This window comes from Schistocerca piceifrons, chromosome 7 (assembly GCF_021461385.2).
Source record: "Schistocerca piceifrons isolate TAMUIC-IGC-003096 chromosome 7, iqSchPice1.1, whole genome shotgun sequence".
NCBI lineage: Eukaryota > Metazoa > Arthropoda > Insecta > Orthoptera > Acrididae > Schistocerca > Schistocerca piceifrons.
The window spans coordinates 283,262,377-283,288,165 of record NC_060144.1 but is presented as its reverse complement, the minus strand read 5'-3'; the positions used below and the strand labels follow the sequence as shown (position 1 = coordinate 283,288,165).

The 25,789-nt window shown below is 39.6% G+C and overlaps 1 protein-coding gene across 3 annotated transcripts in view; it reads left to right on the top strand.

Moving 5' to 3' along the window:
• The window catches only part of LOC124804853 (D-threo-3-hydroxyaspartate dehydratase-like), a 125,268-nt gene that overhangs the window by 19,288 nt on the left and 80,191 nt on the right, over window positions 1–25,789 (top strand). For all 3 annotated transcript variants that reach the window (XM_047265207.1, XM_047265209.1, XM_047265206.1), the window contains one exon: window positions 22,065–22,236. In XM_047265207.1, coding sequence (XP_047121163.1) covers window positions 22,065–22,236 — 172 coding nt within the window. The remainder of the gene's footprint in view (window positions 1–22,064; window positions 22,237–25,789) is intronic.

Genomic DNA, 25,789 nt, shown 5'->3' with positions numbered 1-25,789 from the left:
GTACAAGACTGGTTGAAAATCAAAGTCCCGGACCATTGGATTGGTCGTAATGGACAATATGACACATGTCTCTTCTGCCAGCCTCCACATTCACCTGACCCTACACCATGTGAATTTTTGCTTTGGGGTGTTATGAAACACCGCAGAATTGAGACACAGAATTACAGAGGCTATTGCTTTCACTACTCGGGATGTGTTAGCTACAGTTTGGCAATAATTACATTTTGGATTGGATGTGTGCCATGTAAGTAAAGGTGCATATATTGAACATTTTTAAGAAAAAATAGGTTAGTTTACATTCAACACAAGACAATGAGAGAGGTTTCTACAGTAAGTGGAATGCAGGCAAACTGAGGTTTACGGTTACTACAGCCACATGTTGGAGCCACCTCAGTTGTTATCTATGGATCACTTGGAATTTCACATATGGATTTCATTTAGATTGTGACTGTTGACCTCTGCTTCTGGTAACTATGAGTCATTTTTATTTGAAATTGAATAGGATGAGTTTTTGTGAGATTAAGAGTTAATTTGTTTGCTGTGAACCAGTTGTAATTCTGTCCCACTGTTCTCCTAGCTGGCTCCTGCTAGATCACAGAAGATTTCAGCACAGCAATTTTTCTGGTTTGGTTCCCGAAGAACTGAGTTTGCAATATTGTATATTGCATTTACTGTAGATAATCCTTTACCAAAGCCAAATTTATGAGATATTAAAAGGTCATTGTTGGATCAGTGATTCTATATTCTTTTTTGAGCTAACTCCTCAAAATAACACTGACAATATGGGAACGAGGCAACTGGGTTTATGATTGTAGATAACTTACTCGTCTCCACTTTTGTAAATGGGTACTACTGTTGCACGTTTCAGGAAATACACTTTAACTTTTAAATGTATTACAAAGATAACACAAGGGAGGTGCTATCAAGTGAACACAAGATTTTAGAAGTACTTAGGTTGAAGTGTCACCATAGTCAATAAAGTTACTGCTTGAATTGGCAAAAAAAAAAAAAAAAAAAAAACTGTGTGATTGTGAATTACATACTGCATGTATAATGGATCTGCTTTTGGTGGTGTATTTTTTCTGTCTATATGTTTTCTGTTATTATTAGGAAGAATTCATAGAATGTAGTGGCCAATGATTTAAACCAAACTTCATCTGCCTCACACCTGCTGTAAACAGTTAATTGAATATTGTTAACCTCACCAAATTTATGTATTTCATTCCTCATAATGCTTCAAATCCTTGTAGATTTGTTCTTGACATTTTATAGTTATTGTGCATAGTGCATGATTTTTGTCATTCTGTTGACACAGAGAAGAATTTTGCTGCTTTGCTTGTAATGCTCCTTCCAGTTTAGAGTGGAGCTAGTGCTCTGCATTAAATAAATTTCTGTTCCTGACACAAAATTTAAGCTTTCCTTTTACTCAGATTTCACTGTAATTGTCCTCAGCCTGTAATAAAATTCATAATGCTGTCAGAATATTTTTAAGAAAAAGTGAAATTCATCAGGCACATTGCCGGCAAAATGGGACTTTTGATAAATCAAGAGAAAACAGAATATATTGAAATAAGTCAAGTAATAAGCCTAAATCCCCACTTTTAAATTGACCACAATTCTAGATTCAAAAAAGTTCATCAGTTTATACTTTGGATTGTGCTTCAGCAGCAAAAATATCATAACACTGGATATAAATGAGAGAATAGTCCAAGATCAAGATGTCTGTACACTCTAAGCAGTCCATTCAAAAGTACAACTTTGTCAGTCATGATGAAGGTTAAGATGAAGACATATAATACCACCATCTCCCCAGTAATACTGTATGGATTGGGAAGCTGGATGCTTACCAAGAAAGGAAGGGAAAAACTGAAAATTTTTGAAATAAAAGTAATGAGAAAAATATTGGTACCTGGGTTGGAGATTGACATCTGAAGAGTGTGAAGTAATACTGAAATTTATCAGCTAATGAAGCAACCCACTATTGTCCACAAAGTAAAATGTAGGAGTCTGCAATGGACTGGGCATGTGTCTGGAATGGAAACCAACAGAATCACTAAGAAGGCATTTGAGGACACTCTCCAAGCAACAAGACCATTTTGCCAACCTCACACATGGTGGAAAGGTGACATAGAAAGGATGCTGCAGCATTGGGAATTCATGCAGGATGGAGAGAGACAGCGAGACATAGAAGAAGAGGGAAGCAGATTGTTGATGCAGCAAGTGGTCTACAGCGCCTGGGATTGCTGAAAAGAAGAAGAAGAAATTCCTCAACTATACTTGACCTTAACAGATTCCTTCCTGTAAATTACTCTGTAGAGCAGGTTTCCCAAACTGCATTCCTTGGAACACTGGTATTCTGTGGGAAGTGAATAATGGCTCTGTGAAAAACTGTTAATAATAAGGCATTTTTTCTTCTTTTTTTAATTATGATTCCATGTTGTTAGCTACAATTGAAAGTTGAAGTAATCACTGAATAAAACAAGTTTTTCTAGTTTCTTAGAATTTATTAATATTCAAAATAAACAAATGTGTTTGTGACATTCCACTTGCCTGTTGTTTTGTTGCACTCGGTTTTGAAGAATCTTCAAGTCTCATATGTTGCCAAAATGAAATAACTTACAGAGAACTGTTGTCAGGTAGAAGAGATTCAAATGATGTAAACTGGACTTGAAGTGAGTTTAGAAGGTGGTTCATCCCAATACATTTGGATTATATAGCAGTTGGAGGCCAGTTCACATTTTGCAATTCACAGTACACAAATGGAAGCACATCATCTTCTTTTAACCCCATAAGAAAGAAGAATCACCTAATACTAAGCAATGTCACAAATCTGGTTAACTTCCACAGTGTCAGAATAAATTATGAGAAAATTATGATTATATCATTGCATGTGAAATAGTTTCCAGTATTGTTACCAGCATATGTAATTCAGTCCAATAAACATAGCTTGCAGACTGTTAGCACTTGTGATGTTAATGTTAACTAGTTCAATAGAGATTTCAAGACACAGTGATATCACACAGTTTCATATTCGTTATAGACACTCTTGTTGTGCGTGTTATATCAAGGTGCAGAATCTCACCTTAACCAAATGGAAAAAAGAGATATTAGCGGTGTACTGGTCAGACGGGGACTGCAGACTCTGGGGTAGAGATGGCTATATAAAGACTGATATGGGAACACGATGTGACTGCTGAAATTACATAGTGCTCTGAAATTCAGTGAGGTCAGATTTTACTATTTTGCATGGACTCTTATCACTTCACTGTTGTTTGTGTTATTAAAATGTTTCAGGTTAGTAATTCACAACTTTTAATCGAACAATATTATTACGTGGCTTTTGGAATTCCCTATTTATGAGTATGGCATCCATCTTGAAATAAATACTTTACAATTCTAAATTATTCAAATTCTTATTTACTGTCTGGATTAACTAATGAGAAGTGTTGTCTGATTTAGAAAAAATACAGCAATAAAATTATATTGTCATATTTCAGAATCTTGCAGTCATTAGAACAAAATAGGCAACCAACATGTGGAGGGTTTGAACTTTTGATGCCAATTATCTCTTAAGTTAATTAATTTCAGATAATTCTAAATTTGTTCTCAGAAAGTCTAGCATGCATGCTTTCAAATGGTTGCTAACAATACTTACTCACCTGTTTTAGTGGACAAATTTTTCCAATTATATGGCATTGTTGTAACATTAATTATCTGTGTCTATTAATTACTAATGCTTCTTCTTAAATGAGTTGTGTTATTGTAATCTGGAATATAAGTGTAAACCACTGAAATATAAGTTTACAGTAGATTTTGCATAAATAAAAATTTTCCAAATTCCTATATACAATATATGGTGTATTACATGTGCACCTGCATCAAATACAAATAAAAAAACGGAAAGCTTTTAGTTATTCTTGGGAGCAGAAGACATAAGATACGGGTGAAATCCCAACTTGGTACGTGTTACGAGGGCTATCCACAAAGTACTTACATTTTGGAATTAAAAATAAATGAAATATTGGAATTTTTTTTTTATTATATACAGATGAAAGCCACACTTAAATACTACTTTTCTACATAGTTGCCATTTAAATTAAGGCACTTATCGTAGCGATGGACGAGCTTGGAAATTCCTTCGTCGTAAAATTCGGCCGCCCTGCGCCCTCAACCACGTGCTTAGCTCTTCTTTTGGGACAGAAAAGGTGTGATTTTTGTGGATTTCCTGGAAAGAGGCACTACAATAAACTCCCAAAGGTATTGCCAAACTCTGCACAACCTCAGAAGAGCAATACAAAACAAGTGCAGGGGAAAGTTGGGCTCAAAGATCTTGCTGATTCACGACAACGCCCGGGCCCACACGGCAAATGCCACTCGTGAAGTTCTCGAATCTTTTAAGTGGGAGTTGTTTCCTCATCTGCCGTACAGTCCCGACCTGGCACCGAGTGACTTCCACTTATTCCCAGCAATGAAGAAGTGGTTGGCTATGCAGCGTTTTGATGACGACGCACAGCTTCAAGAAGAGGTAACCACATGGTTGAAGGCGCAGGTGGCCGAATTTTACGACGAAGGAATTTCCAAGCTCGTCCATCGCTACGATAAGTGCCTTAATTTAAATGGAAACAATGTAGAAAAGTAGTATTTAAGTGTGGCTTTCATCTGTATATAATAAAAAAAGCTTTTGAATACTTTATTTATTTTTAATTCCAAAAACGTAATGTACTTTGTGGATAGCCCTCGTATATTCCATCAGAGTACCAGGATTCTTGAAGTGTTCTGTCAGAAAAAGTTTGGGAACCCCTGCTGTAGAGTGACTAGATCAGTATTTATTTTTTTTAATTAATATTTGTACAGTTGCTGACAGGGCCACGAAATGTTGCAGATATTTAAGATCAGTATTTCTGATTTTGTGGAACTTCATTTTTTTTTTAACTAAGTCGGAATGACCAGGATGTGTTATTGCTTCCATTTGACTATATGTCTCAGACAAACCATTTATTTGAGCAACATTTTTATCTCATAAAAGACAATTGGATTTGGAAATACATTATCAATCACTGTTATGCTTTGCCAGTCTACTCTTGTTGGAACTATTGCTGAGATAAACAGGTCAAAGCTAGATATTAGTGACTTTAGGAATTGTTGGTTACCAACCCAAGTGAAACCGTTAATGATATTACAATATAGTACTGTGACCTCCCAGTTATTTCTACTAAGTCTTAAATTTTATCTGCATTGTGACATTAAAAAAACGTTGGAAACCTGTACATTGTCATATTTATATATTTCTTGGTTTATTACTAAAGCACAACATCCAAGGAGCTGTCTGCTTTACTACTTTATTCTACTTTTTGATTCTACATATTCTGATTTGGACCCTTTGTGTTGTCTGAAATGCTGGTTTCTGTTTTACACTAATTGGTTATAACGTGTCTGTAGTTATTCATGAGATGTATCTTTTTACTCTAAAAAGGTTTGGTGAACACATTGAAAATCATAGGAACTGGGCAGACAGTGCTCTAATGACACTGGAAGTTCCCAGAAATTAGCTCTGTAAGCAACCTGTTGCGGTTATGAGATCACAAACATTATTATGTCACAGAAAAACAGTAACTCTTCTGGTCATGAAGTATGTGGTAGTAACACCCATTTATAAAATTGAATGTAAGCAAGATGCCCCTAATTATTAACCCAGCTGCTTCCTTCTCATGTTCTTGACACTTTTTGAGGAGATAGGTTACAAAAGAATATTAAACTACCACTCTGAGGATGACATTTTAACAGCAGTTCAAATCAGTTTCCCTACCGAGAAAGCAATATGTGATTTCACTGACTCAATTGTGGTAGAACCAAACACTAAAAGTGTCCTTCCTTACATTTCCTAGTTTGTTTCTAAGCCTTTCAGCAATCTAAATCACAAATTTGTAGTGGATGAACAAAAATGATTTGGTGTTAAAGGCATTCCCCTTGTATGGATGTAGAAGACAGAGGGTCACATTAATAAATGGTACAATTGGAGTAAGACAACTTGGAGTGGGGAAGTATTATGCTGTCTTGCAAAGTTCAGTGCGTGGCCCACATCTGTTCTTGCCGTGCAAAAATTATTTACCTGGAGCCTTGGAGGTCACTTAAAAAATGTGATGTTTGCTGATGAACAACCATAATAATAAAATGTGGAAACAAATCTATACTAGACACAGACAGAAGACTAATGAAACATGCTTATAACTGTTCACGCAGCAAACAGTTAACCCATTATCTTACGGAGTGTTGTTACTTACAGTTATCAGAAGTACAAATTAATGGGCACACACTGGATGAGATTCCAAATCTGAAGTGACTAGGCATCCAGGTTGGTGATGAGCTGAGGTGGCACCAGTATATGGACACACTAACTTTAAAAAATTCTGTTCTGCCTGTTTTGCAGTTAGAGAGATTTCTACTGCATTGGCCTGCAGACAGAATTGCTAAATTACTTTCCCCCCCTGTGGGTCCGGGGGTTAGAATAGGCCTGCAGTATTCCTGCCTGTTGTAAGAGGCGACTAAAAGGAGTCTCACAAGTTTCGGCCTTTATGTGATGGTACCCTGTAGGGTTTGACCTCCATACTTCCAAACTTTTCCGAAGAGCGAGCCAATTGGGGAAGTGCACCTTACATGGTGCATCGTGTCCATCGCGCGTTGAGATCTTTAGCCCGCTTTCTCGTCATCGCATTGCAGTCCCACCCACTCTCTGTCTCTTGGGCGAGGATTCATTCCTGAGTGCAGTTTCCGCCATCCATATGCTGTGTTTGCTTTCTGCGCCGGCGACGTCCATGGACTTCTATGCACCTGACATCCAGCATGGTAGCCAGTCCGTTGTGGTGGGGTCACCATGTACCCTGTTGATTGTAGCCCCCTGACCATGGGATCGCTCTGCTGATGCCTGTGCCGTTAACTCCCCAGGTATGCCAAGGAGTAGATGCCCGTCACCCTGGGGCTTTGGGATTCCCAGCAATGCCCTTGCTGCAGCTGGGTGGTGCCCGTGGGGAGGGCCCTTGGTTGGAGTGGGTGGCATCAGGGCAGATGACACGCAATGAAGAGTGGCACATCTTCTCTTGCTGGTGACCAGCCACCAGCAGTCTCTAAGCATTTCAGGGCTCAAACATGTATGACCCCAAATCGTTTCCCTCTCTGGCCAGAGCATGGGAGGAATGAAAGGCTAAGAATGGCAGCGAAGCTTATTCGCCCCACTACCTAGTATGTACGAAAGCTGATGGGGAATCCTGTGTGTCCACGGAGCCTCAGTTCTTTGTAGAGAACTTAGAGGGCAAGTTTGGGGAGGTGGAGGACTTGTCCAAAATGCCCTCTGGGTCAGTTTTGATAAAAACAGCATCCTCTGCCCAGTCACGGGCATTACTCACTTGTGACAAGTTGGGGGATGTTTCAGTTATGATCACCCCCCATAAAAGTTTAAATATGGTCCGAGATACTATATTCCACAGGGACCTTCTGTTGCAGTCTGATTATAAGCTGCACGCCAGTTTAGAGTGGCCAGGTGTTCATTTCATCCGGCACGTTCATCAGGGTCTGAGGGACAATCAGGTTCTTCATCTTGACCTTCGAGGGTGATACATTGCTTGAGAAGCTCAGTGTGATGGTCTACCACTGTGACGTCAAGCCCTATATCCCTCTCTCGATGTGGTGACTTAAGTGCTGGAAGTTCGGCCATATGTCTTCCTGCTGTACTTCCAGCCTCACTTGTCGACATTGTGGATGCCCATCACCTCCCACCTGTGTCAACTGCGCAGAACAGCATTCACCTTGCTCACTAGACTGCAGGATTTTACAGAAAGAGCAGAAAATCATGGAATATCAGACCCTGGACCAACTGACCTACACTGAGGCCAAGAGGAAATATGAACGACTCCATCCTGTGCGAACGACTTCCTCTTATGCTGTCACTATGACAACAGTGATAGTCCCATCAGTTGAGTGAATTCCAGTCAGCTCCCTGAGCCGTAAGACTACACCTGCCCCCTTGACTGTGTGGGGCACTACCCTTCCTGCTGCTCCTGTGCCACCTTCTTCGGGAGCTACACCCCTCGCCCCCCATCCATCGGGGACATCCATCCCCACTTCTAAGCTGGAGAAGCATCCAAATTGTTCAGCTCCTCTCGCTCGGAAGGGGTCCCTTGGGTCCCTCCCTTCCCAGGTTTCCACCAGTGGGAAGGATGACGCCCGTCAGTGGTGTAAGTGCCCACAAGCAGCTGGTCATAGGGCTTCACGATCCTCCTCAGTCCCGGAGACTGAATCAGTGAAGCTCTCCCAGCCAGTGAAACCCAAGGAGCAGTGAGAAAAGTCCAATAAGAAGACCTTTAAGACCAAGGAACTTGCAGTGGCGCTCACCCCAACGCAACCTACAAGCTCTGTGTCTGAGGATGGGATGGGATTCTGGTGTCCACTGAGGACCTAGATCTCACCGGACCCTCAGACACGATGGAAGTCGATTGCATGGGTATTCAGTTGGTGGTAGCAGGTGATCCAGTGGCGTAATCTGCCTCCTCACTCTCTTCACGACTTTTTCCAGCCGCGGACAATGTCATCTTCCAGTGGAATTACAGCGGTTTTTTCCACCACCTTGCTGAGCTCTGACAGCTTCTCAGCCTTCACCCTTTCTCCTATATCGCTCTCCAGGAGATTGGTTTCCAGTAATGCAAACCCCCGCCCTCTGTGGCTATCGGGGTTATAAGAATCGGGCAGCTTATGAGAGGGTACCTAGTGGAGTCTGTGTCTACATCCTTAACTCTCTTTACACCTTTAGAGGCTGTTGCTGTTCAGGTGTGGATGCCTCAGGCTGTTACTGTCTGCAGTCTCTATCTTCCATTGGATGGTGATGTCCCGCAGCATGTATTGGCTGCGCTGATAGCCCAATTGTCACCACCTTTTCTGTTATTGGACGACTTTAACGACCATAATCCTTTGTGGGGTGGATTGGTGGCAACAGGCCAGGCAAGTAATGTCACAGCTTGACCTTTCTCTTTTAAACAATGGTGCCTCCACACATTTCAGTGTGGCACATGGCACATACTCAGCCATCGACCTTTCGGTCTGCAGCCCTGGCCTTCTACCATTTGTCTAATGGAGTGTGTTTGATGACTTGTGTGGTAGTCACTCACCTGGGCACCTCCCCAGATGAATAAGGCTGACTGGGACTCATTCTCCTCCATTTCCACTCTTGAACCTCTTTTTCATGATGCCATTGATGTGGTGGTTCACACGATCACAACCGGCATCATTTCTGCCACAGAATCTGCAATTCCCTGTTCTTCTGGGTCCCCTTGGCGGAGGAGTGTGCCTTGGTGGTCACCGGAGATTGCTGAGGTTATTAGAGATCGCAGACAAGCCCTTCAGTGTCATAAGCAGCACCCATCATTGGAACACCGCATTATCTTTAAATGGCTCCATGCCCGAGCCCGACACCTTATTGGCTGACGGAAGCAAGAGTACTGGGAACGGTATGTCTCCACCATTGGAACCCATACCTCTCCATCACAGGTTTGATGCAAGATTAGGTGACTATATGGGTATGAGACACCTGTCAGCGTACCTGGGCTTTCCCTGAATGGAGCAGTCCGTAATGAATCAGACATGACATCGGATCATTATGCTCAGTGTTCCACTTCTACGAATTACCCACTGGCCTTCTGCTCCCTGAAAGAGCGGTTGGAAAGTCAGAGCCTTTCATTCCATATGCGCCACCCCTAATTGTACAATGCTCCATTCAGTGAGTGGGAATTCCACAGTGCCCTAGCCACTTGCCCTGATACGGCTCCCGGACCAGATCGCATCCATTATCAGATGCTCAAACACCTCTCAATGGACTGCCAGCAACACCTCATAGACGTTTTCAACTGTATCTGGGTTGAGGGTGAGTTTCCCTCTCAGTGGCGGGAAAGCATTATAATCCCAATGTTGAAGCCTGGCAAGAACCGCCTGGAGGTGGACGGCTACTGCCTTATTAGCCTCGCCAAAGTTATGTGCAAGTTGCTTGAACGCAAGGTGAGCCAGAGGTTAAGTTGGCTATTTGAGTCTCGGGGCCTTCTGGCTCCGTCCCAGGGTGGGTTCTGTAAGGGCTGCTCTGCCACCAATAATCTGGTTTGCCTGGAGTCTGCCATCCACACGGCATTTGCCTGCCATCAGCATGTGGTTGCCATCTTTTTTGACATGCGGAAGGTGTACGATACAACGTGGTGACATCACATCCTCACCATGCTTCATGGATGGGGTCTTAGGGGCTCATGCCTGCTTTTTATTCAAAATTTTCTGTCACTTCATTCCTTCCACGTGCAAGTTGGTTCCTCCCATGGTTCCTCCAGAGTCCAGGAGAATGGGGTCCTGCAAGGCTCTGTCTTGAGGTCTGCCTCTTTTTAATTACTATAAATAGACTAGCTGTAGCTGTGGGAACGTCTGTATCGGCTTCTTTGCATGTTGATGACTTTTGCCTGTACTATAGCTCCACTGGCATTGCGGTTGCTGAATGACGGCTACAGGGTGCTATCCGCAGGGTGCAGTCTTGGGCCATCACGCACGGATTCCAGTTCTTGGCTGCCAAGACCTGTGTCATGGATTTCTGCCAGCATCGCAGCACTGTTCACCTTGAGCCTCAGCTTTATGTTGACGGTGAACCTTTTGCTGTGGTGGAGACGCATCGGTTTTTAGGCTTGCTTTTTGATGCCCGGTTGACTTGGCTCCCTCATATTCGGCAGATTAAACAAACATTGTGGTGTCATCTTAACATTCTTCATTGCTTAAGTCGCACCAGGTGGGGTGCTGATCGGTCTACCCTTCTATGACTGAATCAGGCATTGATTCAGTCCCATCTTGATTATGGGAGCCTGGCTTACGGTTCGGCATCGCCATCTGCGTTGCGGTTGCTTGATCCCATACTTCACTGCAGGATCTGACTTGCAACTGGAGCTTCCTGCTCAAGCCCTGTAAACAGCCTACTTGTGGAAGCTGGTGTCCCTCCATTGCGGATCTGCTGCCAACGACACTGGCTGCTTTGCTGCACATGATTGTAGCTTGCCTGGGCATCAAAATTACCGTCTCCTGTTCCCCAACTTGGTCGTCCATCTTCCAGAATGGCGGCCCTGGTCAGGGTGTATGATCACAGTTCGTGTCTGGGCTCTTCCCTCTGGTGAGTTTTTCCCTCTCCCACCTTTTTTCTGAGCCCATATATGTATACCCCCGTGGTGTGTTCCTCGCCCATGCCTTCGGCTGGATTTGGCACAGGGCCTGAAGGACTCCCTCCCTCCTGAGGCCCTCCACTGCTGCTTTCTTTCCACCCTCGCCATGTTTCATGGCTCTAACATTGTCTATACTGAGGTTTGATGGTTGCTGGTGGAGTTGGTTGTGCTCTTATTCTTGGGGATCATTCTGAACAATGCTCATTGCCGGCTGGTTGTAGTGATTTCATTGCCGAGCTGGTCGTCATCTCTCACATGCTAGAGTAGCTAGAGTACGTCTGTTCTTGCTCAGGTGAGTCCTTCGTTACCTGTAGTGACTCCCTGAGTGGTTTATGAGCTATCGACCAGTGTGTTCCTCACTCTCGTCTGGTGATGGCTATCCAGGAGTCCATCCATACTCCTGCCCATTGCAGCTGCTCCGTGGCTTTTATGTGGACCCCAGGTCATGTCGACATCCCAGGTAATGAACATGTTGACACGCAGGCCAAACAGGCTGTCGGTGCACTGGCTTTGGAGATTGGCCTTTCGGAGTGCGATCTCCATTCATTTTTGCGGCAGAAGGTCCTTGGTACCTGGTGATGAATGGCATACCCTGCCTTCACCCAACAAACTTCAGATCGGCAAGGAGACTACTGGTGTGTGGTGTTCCTCCTTGCGAGCCTCTCGCAGGGATTCTGTTGTACTCTGCTCGCTGCACATTGGCCACACCTGGATGACACACAGTTATTTATTGCACCACGAGGACTCACCTCTCTGTCGCTGTGGTTCAGCATTGACTGTGGTCCATATTTTCTTGGACTGTCCACTTTTAACTGTACCCAGGCAGATGTTTGTGCTGCCTGATATGCTCCCTGCACTTTTAACAGATGTCACCATGACAGGCTTAGTTTTGAGTTTTATTTGTGCAGGGGGGCTTTTATCGCTCAATCTGAGGGTTTGTCTCTTTCTTTTGTGTTGAGTCTGGCCTTTGGCCTACGGTTTTAGATGGGCGTTTTAGTGCGTCTCTTGATGGTTGGCTTTTCCTTTTTTTGTTTTCATGATTGGCCAACCACTGTAACTCTTGTGTGTTTTTAATTCCTCGTTTCTGGTCTTTGTCTATGTCTTTCTTGTTCTGTGTCATCCCTTGTCATCTCTGTTGCTTGTTTTTGTCCCTTGTGGGTGTTTCATGATCATGGAAAAAGGAACTGATGGTCTTTGTAGTCTGGTCCCTTCTGCCTCCACAAACCAAACCAAACCTAAAGATACTTTGCTTGCTTCCACTTAGTACTGTCCTAATGACACAATAACCTTCTGCAGCAATGCAGTAAAGATGAATAAATAATTATTATCCAGAAGCATTCTATCTTAACGTCAGACAGTGAGTGACTGAATGGAAGCCTTAGACCCTCTTAGCAACTTTACATAGGACCAAAATTTTCTCAGATTCTCAGCCTGACATTTTGCTAAGGTACGACAGTGGTAGCATACAACAACTACCACTGCCATACCTTAGCAAAAGATGTGGCCAAGAACCTGAGAAAATTCTGGTTCTATGTAAAATAGTTAAGTGGTTCTAATACTCGTTGACCAATCTGGTGTGGCAGTTGAAGACAGCAGAACGAAAGTTAAAGTTTTAAATTTTGCATTTAAGAACTCATTTACACAGGAGAATTGCACAAACATACCATCATTGGACAGTTGAACAGACTCTTCTATGGATGTCATAGCAATAGTCATCCCTGGTTTAGAGAAACAACTGAAAGAGTTGAAAACAATTAAGTCACCAGGTCTGGATAGAATCCCAGTTCTGTTTTACATAGAGTGTTCTATGTCACTGGCCCCTTAGTTAACTTGCATTTATTGTAAATCTCTCACCCAGCACAAAGACCCAGGTTACTGGAAAAAAGTGCAGGTGACTCCTGTATATAGGAAGGGTAAAAGAACAGTCCCACAAAATTACAGACCAATATCCTTAACACCAGTTTGCTGCAGAATTCTTGAACATATTCTCAGTTTGAATGCAATAAATTTCCTTCAGGCCAAGAAGCTTATGTCCACAAACCAGCATGGTTTTAGTAAGTATTTGACATGGTACCTCACTGCAGACTGTAAGGAAGGTATGAGAATATGGAACAGGTTCCCAGATAGGTGAGTGGCTTGAAGACATCTTAAGTAACAAACTCCAGTTTGTTCTCCTTGACAATGAGTGTTCATCAGAGACAAGGGTATTGTCATAGGAGCTCCAGAGAAGAGTGATAGAACCACTGTTATTTTCTATATACATAACTGATCTGGCAGACATGGTGGGCAGCAATCTGTGCTTGTTTGCTGGTGATGCTGTGGTGTGCAGGAAGGTATAGAAGTTGAGTGACTGCAGGAGGATACAAGATGACTCAGACAAGATTTCTAGTTGGTGTGCTGAATGGAAACTAGCTTTAAATTTAGAAATATGTCACTTAATGCAGATGAGTGGGAAAAACAAACCCATAATTTTTGGATACAGCATCAGTAGTGCCCTCTTGACAAACTCACGTTGTTTAAATATCAGGGTGTAATGTTGCAAAGCAATATGAAATAAAACAAGCATGTGAGGATTGTGGTAGTGTTTTGGGATACCGTACTCACCAGGTCAGATTAAAGGAAGACATCAAAGCATTTTGGAGGCGAGCCACTAGATTTGTTACTGGTAGGTTCAAATAACACACAAATATTACAGAGATTTTTCGGGAACTCAAATGGGAATCCCTGGAGGGCAAGTGACATTCTTTTCGAGAAACACTGTTGAGAAAATTTAGAGAATTGGCTTTTGAAACTGGCTGCAGAGTAGTTCTACTGCTGCCAACATACATTTTGCATGAGGATCGTGAAGAGAGGGTATGAGAAAATAGGGCTCATACAGAGGCTTATGGACAGTCATTTTTCCCTTACTCTTTTCACAAGTGGATCAGGAGAGGAAATGATTACTAGTCATACAGGATACCCTCTTCCATGCACTGTGTGGTGGCTTGCAGAATATATACGTAGATGAAGTAAGGATATTGTGTAAAGCTGGCAATGAAACAGCTTGTCATTTTACTTATTTGACCCTCTGCTGCCTTCACTATTTCATCTCTCAAGGATACCCATTTTTCTCATGTTTCTTATCCCTGTATACCAATTGTGTGTAATACTCTGAAATTATCAACACATCTGGTCCTTTCAACTTCCCTAGGTCTAATCTTCTTATTTCTTACCTTTCTGCAATTTCTTCACTTTTAATTTGCATCCCATAACCAATAAATTATGGTTGGAATCCACATCAGCTGTGGAAATGTTTTATGATTTAAAATCTTGCAGCAACATGTTTTATGCAATTCCAAACAAATAAAATTGACTTAAAGGTACCAGAAAGAGAGATCAATGGCCACTGAGACAAGACAGTCAATGCCTTCATGGAAAAATGTTTGTAGTCGCCTATAGAACCATGGTTGTAGCCAGGCATGCATATCTTTGCCTGAAGCAAATTGACAGCCACAAATGTCTCATTAGGGCTCCAAAAATATGGAAATTGCATGGGGAGGGATTTGGGCAACATGTGTGCTGCCCATGTACTGCCAAGTTTGTTTTGACTAAAACACGAAATGCACATGACTCCCAATTTGTCACTGGAGGGCAGCACTCAATAATGAATTAAAATGTTTGGCAGGTGGCTATCAAGAGGTCAATAGGAAGATGGGACTATCAAGGGGATGGAAGACTTGAAGTAGTTAATCATAACTAGAAGAGAATGTTGGTAAAGAGTCAGAGTGTGATCTGACATGGTTTCATAATTTGATTTCATATGTGTCTATTTTTTATCTTTGAAGGAAGTAAACTTGAACTAAAATTAAATTCAACACAGTTAGAATGTAAATAATGAAAAATTATTTAAATGAAACTCTATTGTTGATGACCATAAGCCAGTTTTCCATTGATATTTGTGATTAATGCTACTAGAGAAAAATACAGACTTGATTAAATAAACCATGGAAGTTTTCCTGCATTGTTTTATTTTTCAAAAACTATTTATTATGAAACAAATTTGACAAACAGTGTTAATATCACAGATTTTGTAAACATCCAAATGTAGCTAACCATACACTATTTTGATTAAATATTGAGGCAGTAACATAAATACTGTAGAATGCGGTGTTTTATAAATTTTATGGGTAATTTGTGTTGGGCAGACATTGATGGCTTTTGAAACCCAAGGATTTTATTCCCTACAGTAAAACACCACTACACCGACCAAAGAAAAGGCAGAGAGATGGATTCTGGGAGGACTTGCTGCAGATCAGTGTATAAAGTGATTAGTGCCAGAAAGCAGGAAATTTATCAACTTGCACAAAAGATCGGATTGTAGCTACAATACGCAGAGGACTTGAAAGGGAGGCAGTAGTTTTGAAGGGAGAGAGCAGGATTGTATTGTATCTGCCATATAATTCAACCTGTACATTAAATGAGCAATGAAGAAAACCAAAGTGAAATAAGGAAAGAGGCTTAACTTCAGGAAGGAGTATTATAAACTTTTCAAATTTTACCAATGATGTTCCAGTTCTGCCGGAGATGGCAAGATATTTTGATGATGATTGGAATGGATAGTGTCTTGGCAAGAAGTTACAAGATGAACACAAAAAAAATTAAAACAAGGGTAATGGAGTGTTGTTGAATTAAATTAGGTGATGCTGAGGGAATTAGATTGGGAAATGAGACACTAAAAGTAGTTGGTGAGTTTTGCTACTTGAGCAGCAAAATAACTGATAGTGGCTGAAGTAGAGAGGATGTAAAATAAAGGCTAGCAATAGTGAGAAAAACATTTCTGAAAAAGACAAATAATTCAGTATATAATATAAATTTAAATGTGTGGAAGTCTTGTCTGAGAGCATTTCCAACTCTGGAGTAATGTCTTGTACTGAAGTGAAGTGAAACTTGGATGATAAACAGTGAAGACCAGAAGGGAATAGCAGCTTTTAAAGTGTGATGCTACAGAATAATACTGAAGATTATATGTGAAGGCCAAATAATTAAAGAAGAGGCACTGGAATGATTTGGGGGAGGGGGCGGGGGGGGGGGGGGGGGGGGGGGGAGGAATATATGGCAGAACTTCTGAAATAAGGAACAGGTTGATAGGACATATCCTAAAGCAGCAAGGAATTGACAGTTTGGTGATGGAGGGAAGTTTGGTGGGTAAAAATTGTAAAGAGAGACTAGGGTTTGTCTTAAGTAAGCAGGATGAAGTGGCTGCAGATTACAGTAGTTATGCAGAGGTTAAGAGACTTGTGCTGGACAGACTAGCATGGAGAGCTGCATCAACCCAGTCTTAGAAGTAAAGACCACAACAACAACCCAACAACAACAACAATAACACACTTTACACAAGTAGCCTGCAGTGGCTACTTGTACCAACTGACATATGTTGTGACTCATTAAGACATCCTTGAAAGTTATCCTCCTTTATTAGATTTATGTAATACCATGTGTGAATGAATGATGGTTGAGAGCTGTTATCAAGGGCAGTAACTGAAGTTCAGTAATAAGTCTGTTAGTGGGGATATTATTTAAGTATATAATAGTGTACAACTCAATGGCACAATGGCAGATGACAACACAGAACCAAATAAATGAATGAAAGCTCCAACAGTGGGAGCTAACTTAAACAAAACCAGAAAAAAAATAAAATAAAAAACAGTGTTGCTATCTTAAAACAATATTAACATTATATCACTAACACCTTTCCTCAGTGTTAATTATTGGTGTTACAAAAATAAAGGCTCAAAATTTTTCAGATTTTATTTTACTTAATAGCTTCATCAGAATATCAGCTGGTTGCTCATTTGTGCTAATGTGCTTTAAAACAACTTCTTCTGCAGAAATTTTCTCACTATCAAATAAACTTTTGGCATCTGTTTGCTTAAGTTTATGACTAAACTGTGGGTTTCTGCAAAGGTATATTACTGACATATTATCTTCATACAGTACAACAGCTCTTTGACTGCCAGAAAGACTCTAATACACATTACTGAGGCAACAGCCTTCGCTAGTTGCCATGTTTCAGGCTACAAATTCTGATTCTTTTGATGACAGAGACACTGTGGGCTGCTTCCTAGATGTCCATGAAACACAACACAGAACTATAACTAGATAATGACCTGTGGCTACTTTATCTGCTCTGTCACCAGCCCAGTCAGAGTCAACATAAAAATTATAGTATCAGTACAACTTTTTTCCTTAGCATATAACAGACTCAGTTTTAGGTTTTCTGTTATACAATGCAATACATGTTTTAAAGCATTCCACAAATCCCGACTTGCATGATTTGTACTTGCTTAGAATACTTATTGCTACACAGATACCTAGCCTGGAATATCACATGGCATATATCAATGACTTTTTTAATTTTCTACATCTTTTTGCAGTGTCTTCATTTTCAGTTTTTCTCTTTTTAACACACTGTGATCAAAATTTTCTCCATGGACGTTGAAACAGAATACCATTCAAACATATTAAAACCTTTTAATACTTTTTCAATGTTCGTACCTTGACAAATAGTAATAGTTCCCTCCCTTAAATTTTGAACAATATTCATTCCCAAATAGTTCTCAATCAGATCTAAATCCATATTTTGAAGTTATCATGTAACAACTACTTTAAATCAGTTTCACTCTGAGAAGTTGAAGCTGTCAACAGATCATCAGTGTAAGCAAGTAAAGTATATTTTATTGCTATTTTCTTTCTTTATGCACAAGAAATATTTAAAATCACTTATTATAGATCACAAGACAGTTATTTCAGTGTTGAATTGAACATTCCAATTTTTGGGTGAGTCCTTCAAACCATGCGGAACCTTTCTAACCTTACAAACTTTATCATTCATTTTATTACAACATCCAATAAGTAATTTAACAGAAAATTATCCAACTATCTCTTCAAAGAGAGACATGCAACTGATAGATGGGAAAGTTATTCTCATTGCAAAAAACTAGAAAAAGTCTCACTGAAGTTGCTTTTAGTGTTGAATTGTATATTTCCGAATAAGTTAATCTTTGTTGGAAACCTTTAGCTACAAGACAAGCTTTTAAGAAGAACATTACCATTCACATGTGTTTTTCACCTAAAAGCCCATTTTATGTCAATAACATTACAATCATTTGGCTTATGTATGTATAATCTCTCTGGTCTAAACTTGAGAAGATTATGGCAGTAGTCCCCAAAGAAGACACAAGGATATTACTAGGTAACTTCAAAGCCCAGATTGCCAGAGAAAAAGAATACCAAAAGACCAAAGGCAAATTCCCAGCCTATAAATTCACCAACAAGAATGGCATGAGACTCATTGAACTGTGCCAACAGAGCTATCTGAAAATAATCTCGACCTCCCTGAGGAAACATCCTCGAAAACAGAGGACTTGGAGTTCTCCTATATAGTCTCTCGGAGAATATCAGATTCGCCATGTGGCCATTACACATCCCTCACAGAAGGAAATTCATGATGTGCAAGTCCAAAGAGGAGCCAACATTGACTCTCACAACTATCTAGTGCGGATAAAAGTGAAATTTACTCTGAAAAGAATCCATCAGAAGAAAACTCATCTTCAAAAATTCAATACCAAAAAGATCAATGAAAGCAACATAAAAGAAGAATGGGAAAAGGAAAAAGCAGGCACCTGGCATCAATTCCATAACAAGATAATCAAGAGAGCCAAAGAGGCAGTACCATTGTAGAAGCATAAGAAATACCCGTGGTGGGACTCCATATGTGAAGAAGCACTGGAAGAATGAAAGAGTGCTTTCCAGAAATATAACTAAGAAGTCACTGGAGACTCAACAACATTATCTCCAGACCAGAAAGGAAGCCTCAAGGACCAGTTGGACTCAATAGAAAAAGACTTCAGAGATCACAATACTCGAGACTTTTACAGGACGGTTGCAGGGAGGGTTCAAGGATACACCCCTCAGAACTTATGTTTCCGAAAACCAGACGACAAACTCGTGCTGACCAACCAAGATAATTGTAGAGAATTGGCTCGATATTTCCCAGAGCTACTCAATTGCCAGGAGCCTACATAAAGATGGGCCAAAGAGGCTCCCGCACAAGTAAATCCAGAATCTCCACCAACTACCAAAGAAGAGATCCCTAGACAGATCTTCAGACTCAAAAATAACAGGGCATCTGGAGAAGATGGTATAGTTGCAGAACTGTTGAAGAACATAGGCCCAAATACACTTGAGGAGCTCACACAAATCATCATAGACATCTGGAAAATGGAAAAGGTACCGGAAGAATGGAAATGTGCACTCGTCCATCTGTTACATAAGAAAGGTGACAGAACAGGTGTCAATAACTACAGAGGGATTTAGCACCGTGAAGTCACCTACAAAACTCTATCCACGTGCCTTCTTCAAAGAACACAAGAACAGCTCGAAAACAAAATTTGTGACTATTAAGCGGTTTTCTGATCATGGTGTTCTTGTGTTGAACAAATTTTCAATTTGAAGATGCTACTAAAACATAGAGCAACCCAAAGCTCTCTGATCATCTGTATGTTTGTTGATTTCAAGAAGGCATATGATTTGGTCGATCAACAGTCCCTATTTAACATCTTAGAAGAACAAGGGCTTGATCGAAAGACATTAAGACTCATCAAAGAAACAATCACGGGCACGAAGTCAAAAGTGAAATTCATGGGCGAATTGTAAGAGCCCTTTGAGATAAAGATGATGGATTGTCACCACTGCTCTTTAACCTTGTTCTGGATAAAGTCATCAGAGAATGGGAGAAAGAATTGAAAACCCAGGACTAATGGAAACCAATTAAACTCGGATGAAAGAATGTGATGACATCAAGGTCAGTTGTTTAGCTTTCACAGATGACCTGGCAATACTAGCAGCCTGTGAGTTGTTTCCTCCAAACAACTTGAAGCACTGATGCATAGACTGTTCAATTGCATCATGCCAATACCATGTTTGGAACCTAAAACTTGCTGTTGCTTCAATAGCACCAAAAAACTCTGCAATTATCTAAGAAACAGGCTTCTGCATATGGGCCTGTAACCTGTAAGCAGGGGATGATGAAACTCAATAATAAATCTATTTATACAGAGTTTATTGAAGTATATAATAACATAAAACTCAGTGGTGGGTCATGACACACGCAGAGGCTTAAAAAATGGAAGTTAACATAAACCAAAAAAATGCAGTGTTGTCAACATAAAATTAGCATTATATCATTAACAAGAACTGTATCTCACTACTTCTCCTCACTTTTAAAATTGAAGCCCAGTGATGAAAGTTTCATCCACTATTAAAATTTTGATGAACACCTCTGGGTGGAATGCTACCATACTACTGTGGTTAGAAACTTTGATAGGCAGATCACTAGAAGCGATCACAATGAACAGTAATATAATTTTTGACAGAACGGCCTTGATAACATTATGGAAAGGATAGATTGCTACTCACCATATAGTCGAGATGTTGAGTCACAGATAGGTCAACAAAAAGACTGTCAAACAAGTAAACTTTCAGTCAAAAATGCCTTGGCCAAAATCTTACTTGTGTGACAGTCTTTTTGTTGTTCCTATCTGCAACTCAACATCTCTGCTATATGGTGTGAAGCAATCTATCCTTTTCATAATACTGTAATTATTCCATCCTGGATTTTCCATTGTTTGATGGAACAGTCTTGCTTGTATAAAAACACTTATATTTAGAAGAGATGACTGGTTTCGACCTGATGTGCATCATCTTTGGACCAGATTCTGTAATTTAGGGTACAACAGAAGAGAGGGAAACCTGTAGTATAGTAAACATTAAGTTAACAATAAATTATTCAACGTAATACCCAGTGATGATATGTAGAGATGATGGCATGGAGCAGAAACTGTGGATACCGTGCCCTAAGATTGATTGCTGACTGTGTTGCAGTCATAGAATTAAATAGCAGATGCCCTACTCTTTGCCTGTCGTCCCACATCATCCTTGGCCAATAGGATATAATGTATGTGGTACATGTCGGAGAGCATGAATGTAAGTCTTAATACTATGCTGACTGCTATCATACTTTATATCAGAATAACAATTTACATGTTATACAGTTAAATTTTATGTAATATACATGAAAAAGTATAACTGATCAGCTAATGGCATCAGTTAACACATTAATGGACTGCCCTCTGCAGGATTTTGGGTACATCAAAGATGGCTGTAGGATGCCACTGGTTACATAACACAGATGACTACATAACATATGAATCGTTATTTAGATGTAACTTACGATGATACCCAACATAGTATTTAACTTATGATAAAACCCAGCATATTATTAAGGTTTATTTTCATACTGTCTGACGTGTAGCAAATCTGTTGTGTCCTGTTAGCTAAAGACAATGTGGGAAGGCACAGGGAATTTGCTATTTAACTCCATGACACCATCAAATGCTCAGCAATTGACTTTAGTGGATGGTTTCCACAGTTTCTGTTGCATGTCTTCATCTCCTCACATCATCACTGGGTATGACATCATATAATTTATTTTTAACTTATGTTTATTGCATTTTCACTGTTTTCTATTCTACTCTAAATTACAGAGTGTTGTCCAAAGGTGATCCACATCAGGTCAAATTGGTCACCACTTAGAATAAAAATGTTTTTATGCTACTAATACTGTTCTATATGATATTTTATTAAGCTTGTTAGAAATTTGTTCCAGTAATTCATGCATTTCCATTTTACATGGATGATTACATGCCTTCCAAATACATATTTTCTTACACAATGAATATTGTTGTATACGTTAAGCCCTACTTCAATTGTATATTTCTTTTTACCTTTTATCCTAAACAGTTGGTGTACGGACTCTTGCCAAAAGCTATGTTGGGAAGCGGCTGTCAGATGTCCCCACACCGGCATTCCTTGTGGATAAGCAAATAGTTCTAAACAACTGTCAGAACATGCTAAAAAAATGTGCGGAACTTGGTATTAAGCTCCGACCTCATGTGAAAACTCATAAGACGGAGTAAGTGCATTACTTTTGTATTCTTCAAAATCTTGCTTGCAAGGATCTCTTCTTCTTATGCACTGTAATTGATTTTCTGTTTGCCAAGGAAGGTGAAAAAATTAATAATTTCAAGTAAGTATGTTTGAACGTACTGAGAAAATAAAAACAAATTTGCCTGCTGAGATCCAGATTTGTTGCAAATAATTGTATGTCAAATTATGATTTCAGTCTCCTATTATATCTTGCTGTTCTCATCACCATGGAAGCTAGGCTATGATTGATGCCAGACTGAAAATTCTGAGATTCAAAGCTACTGCAAATAACTGTAATTTAAGTGGGGAACATCATTAGTTTTACATGAAATAATTGAAATAATATTTCAGTTTATCACACATTCTCACAGCAAAGCATCTTCAGAATTGGCTTTAAAGAGTAACTTTGAGTTGCAACAATAAGAGAAAACTTTGGAAATTTCTGTATATATTTTTTTATTTTTTTTAAAAAAAGATAGGAAAGAGACAGGAAAACATCTCATCTTATGCGAGTTACTCAGATGTGAAATTCTTGTGCATATGCTTATATAACATTCAGTACTTTCTCATGTGCTAGGTTGTTGTATTTTCTCATATGCAAGTTTGTATTTCACCAATATTTTCCATTGTTGCATTGAAGAGCATCTAAACAAGAGGCCCCATTGAAAAAAATTGAAAAAATTAGGACCTAAAACCACTTTTTGGGAATTCTGGATGCCTCACACCATACATTTTATTGGTGCTAAAAACTCCTTAAGTATGCTGATTTGACCCTGGATTAAAAAGTATTTTATGATTACAGAGTGTAAAAACGTTATATGATATTAATATTTAAATTTATTGACAGTATGTGTATGGTTATTGTATGTTATGCCCTAGACAACTATGGAAACTATTTCAAATTGAATAGTTTTTCAAATTAAATTCTGCTGGATTCTTATTGGAAATGTAAATAAATGGAGTATTATATACATGTATTTATTTAGTTTATTTGTCAACCATTAAAAATACATTTAAAAACATGAATGGAAAACTATGAAAAGTAGAAATAAAAATGTAAGAAGTTAAAAAGTCAGGGAGGATAATTAAATACTATGTCAAGGGTGTAAGGTAAAATAAGCCCACAAAGTTCATCCTGTGGTGATACAAATACATTTCTCCTTTTTTGTCAAAATCGGATATAAATATTCTAGCAACATTTCTTATATATATTTGATGCAGCAGCAACTTGTGCTCTCTGCCAGCTGCTGTGTGATTGAACTTATGCTGTGTCACTGTTGAACGCAGGCAGTTCTGCAGTTGTTGTAGAGCAGTAAAATTGCATTCTGCTTCACAGCTACCAAAACTTCAGAACTAGCAAATAATTCTCAAACTTATTTTTTCAAATAAACCAAAACATCTTTTGTGTCTTTCAAACATTGTATGTTGTATCGTAGATGAAAGAGTTTAAGTTCTGTTTTCTAAGACTGAACATTGATTTCCATGTACAGTGCTACCACATCATGTCCTTTTTTCTCCAATGACACTTTTTCTGAGAAAACCCATTTCTTCATGCCAGATTGGCCAAGTAATCACTATCTAAGTTCTTGGACAACCATATCAGTGTTTTTGAAAATTTTTCTGCCTGAAAAGTTCTTCAAGCAATAGAAATTCATGTAGATCCATGCCCTCAGACAACCACTCAGGAAATCATTTCCTTTGGGAATCGTCATGTGCCATTCGATTGTTATCTTTTTGCCTCCTTATTGCAAAAGAGCTTTTAATATGTTTACTTAGTTAAGATTGGACATATTTATTCAGGGTGTCAGTTTTTGCCAACTAAGACTAAAGAATGTGAAACTGCTTTCCAAAAAATATTATGGGGCACATATCCCTCCCCACCAATAAACCATGCATGCCACTTTAACTCTGCAACTTACCTCCACAGCCTATGGGGGTTATATGGTGTGGTATCCCTCTGTCCCCTTAAGAATATTTCAGTTTGGAATAGCTGGGTTTTGGTTTGAAGAAATGAGCATCGAAAGATGGCACCACATCAATAGACTTCTTATGGAATTGGTGAAGCAACTGAAAAACAAATGTCAAAGTGGCTGAGATTGGCTAGAATGTTCCTTCTGGAATAATCAAGAATGTTGTAGAATCTTCCAGAATGTTACAGAATCTACCAGACAGTTTGAGAATGTTATAGATTGTTCCAGGATCTTGGAGAATGTTCTCAAATATTCCATTGTCCCGTTATGGAGGGGATATGTTTCAGCTCAGAAGGTTAAATATAGATGAATGCGAGGTGCATCAGTACAGTTGTGGAAACTAATTAGAGTGGATCAAGGAAAGATGGAAGTGATATAAATTTAAATGAAAGTGAGTTCCACGTGGTAGTGAATAATGTATTAAGTGGTGCTGTAGTAAGTTAAGTACTATTAAAATTTAGCAGGATCCCAAAATGTGAAAGAGGAGGAGATCCTGCCAATGAAAAAAAGGAAACAGAAAGAACAGTGAAGGGATGAAATAGATGTGGAGCAAGAAACATGTATAACTGCACAGAGGAAGAGAATGAATAGCTTGAGAGGAAACACAACAGATGAACAAGAAGAAGAAATTAAAGAAGTGGATCAAGTAAGAAGAAGATGAAGTAAATATTCCCGAATTCAAATCAAGAACAACTGTGTGGATGAGAAACATAGGAGTAGATATCCTTGGTGTAACAAAGCAGCTTAAATCACTTAATAAAGGCAAGGCTTCTGGTCCAGATGGTATACCAGTGAGGTTCCTTTCAGAGTATGCAGATGCAATAGCTCCATATTTAGGAATTATCTATAACCACTCACTCACAGAAAGTACTGTACCTAAAGACTGGAAAGTTGCTCAAGTTGACATCAATACCCATAAAGGGAAATAGGAGCAATCCACATAATTACAGGCCCATATCACTAATGTTGATTTTCAGTAGGGTTTTGGAACATGTACTGTATTCGAACATTATGAAGTACCTTGAAGAAAACAATTTACTGACACATAGTCAGCACGGATTCAGAAAATATCTTTCTTGAAGAACACAACTAGCTCTTTATACTCAGGAATAACAAGTGCTTTTGACAGGGGACGTCAAACTGACTCCATATTTATAGATTTTCAGAGGGCTTTCGACACCGTTCCTCACAAGTGTCTTCTAACCAAACTGTGTGCCTATGGAACATCGCCTCAGTTATACAACTGGATTCTGATTTCCTGTCAGAAAGACCACAGTACATAGTAATAGATGGAAAGTCATCGAGTAAAACAGAAGTAATATCCAGTGTTCCCCAAGGAAGTGTTATAGGCACTCTATTGTTCCTGATCTATATTAACGACATAGGAGACAAACTGAGTAGCCCTCTTAGATTATTTGCTGATAATGATGTGATTTACCATCTTGTAAAGTCATCAGATGACCAAAATGAATTGCAAAATGATTTAGATAAGGTATCTGTGTGATGCGAGAAGTGGCAGTTGACCCTGAATAAAGAAAAGTGAAGTTATACACAAGAGTACTAAAAAAA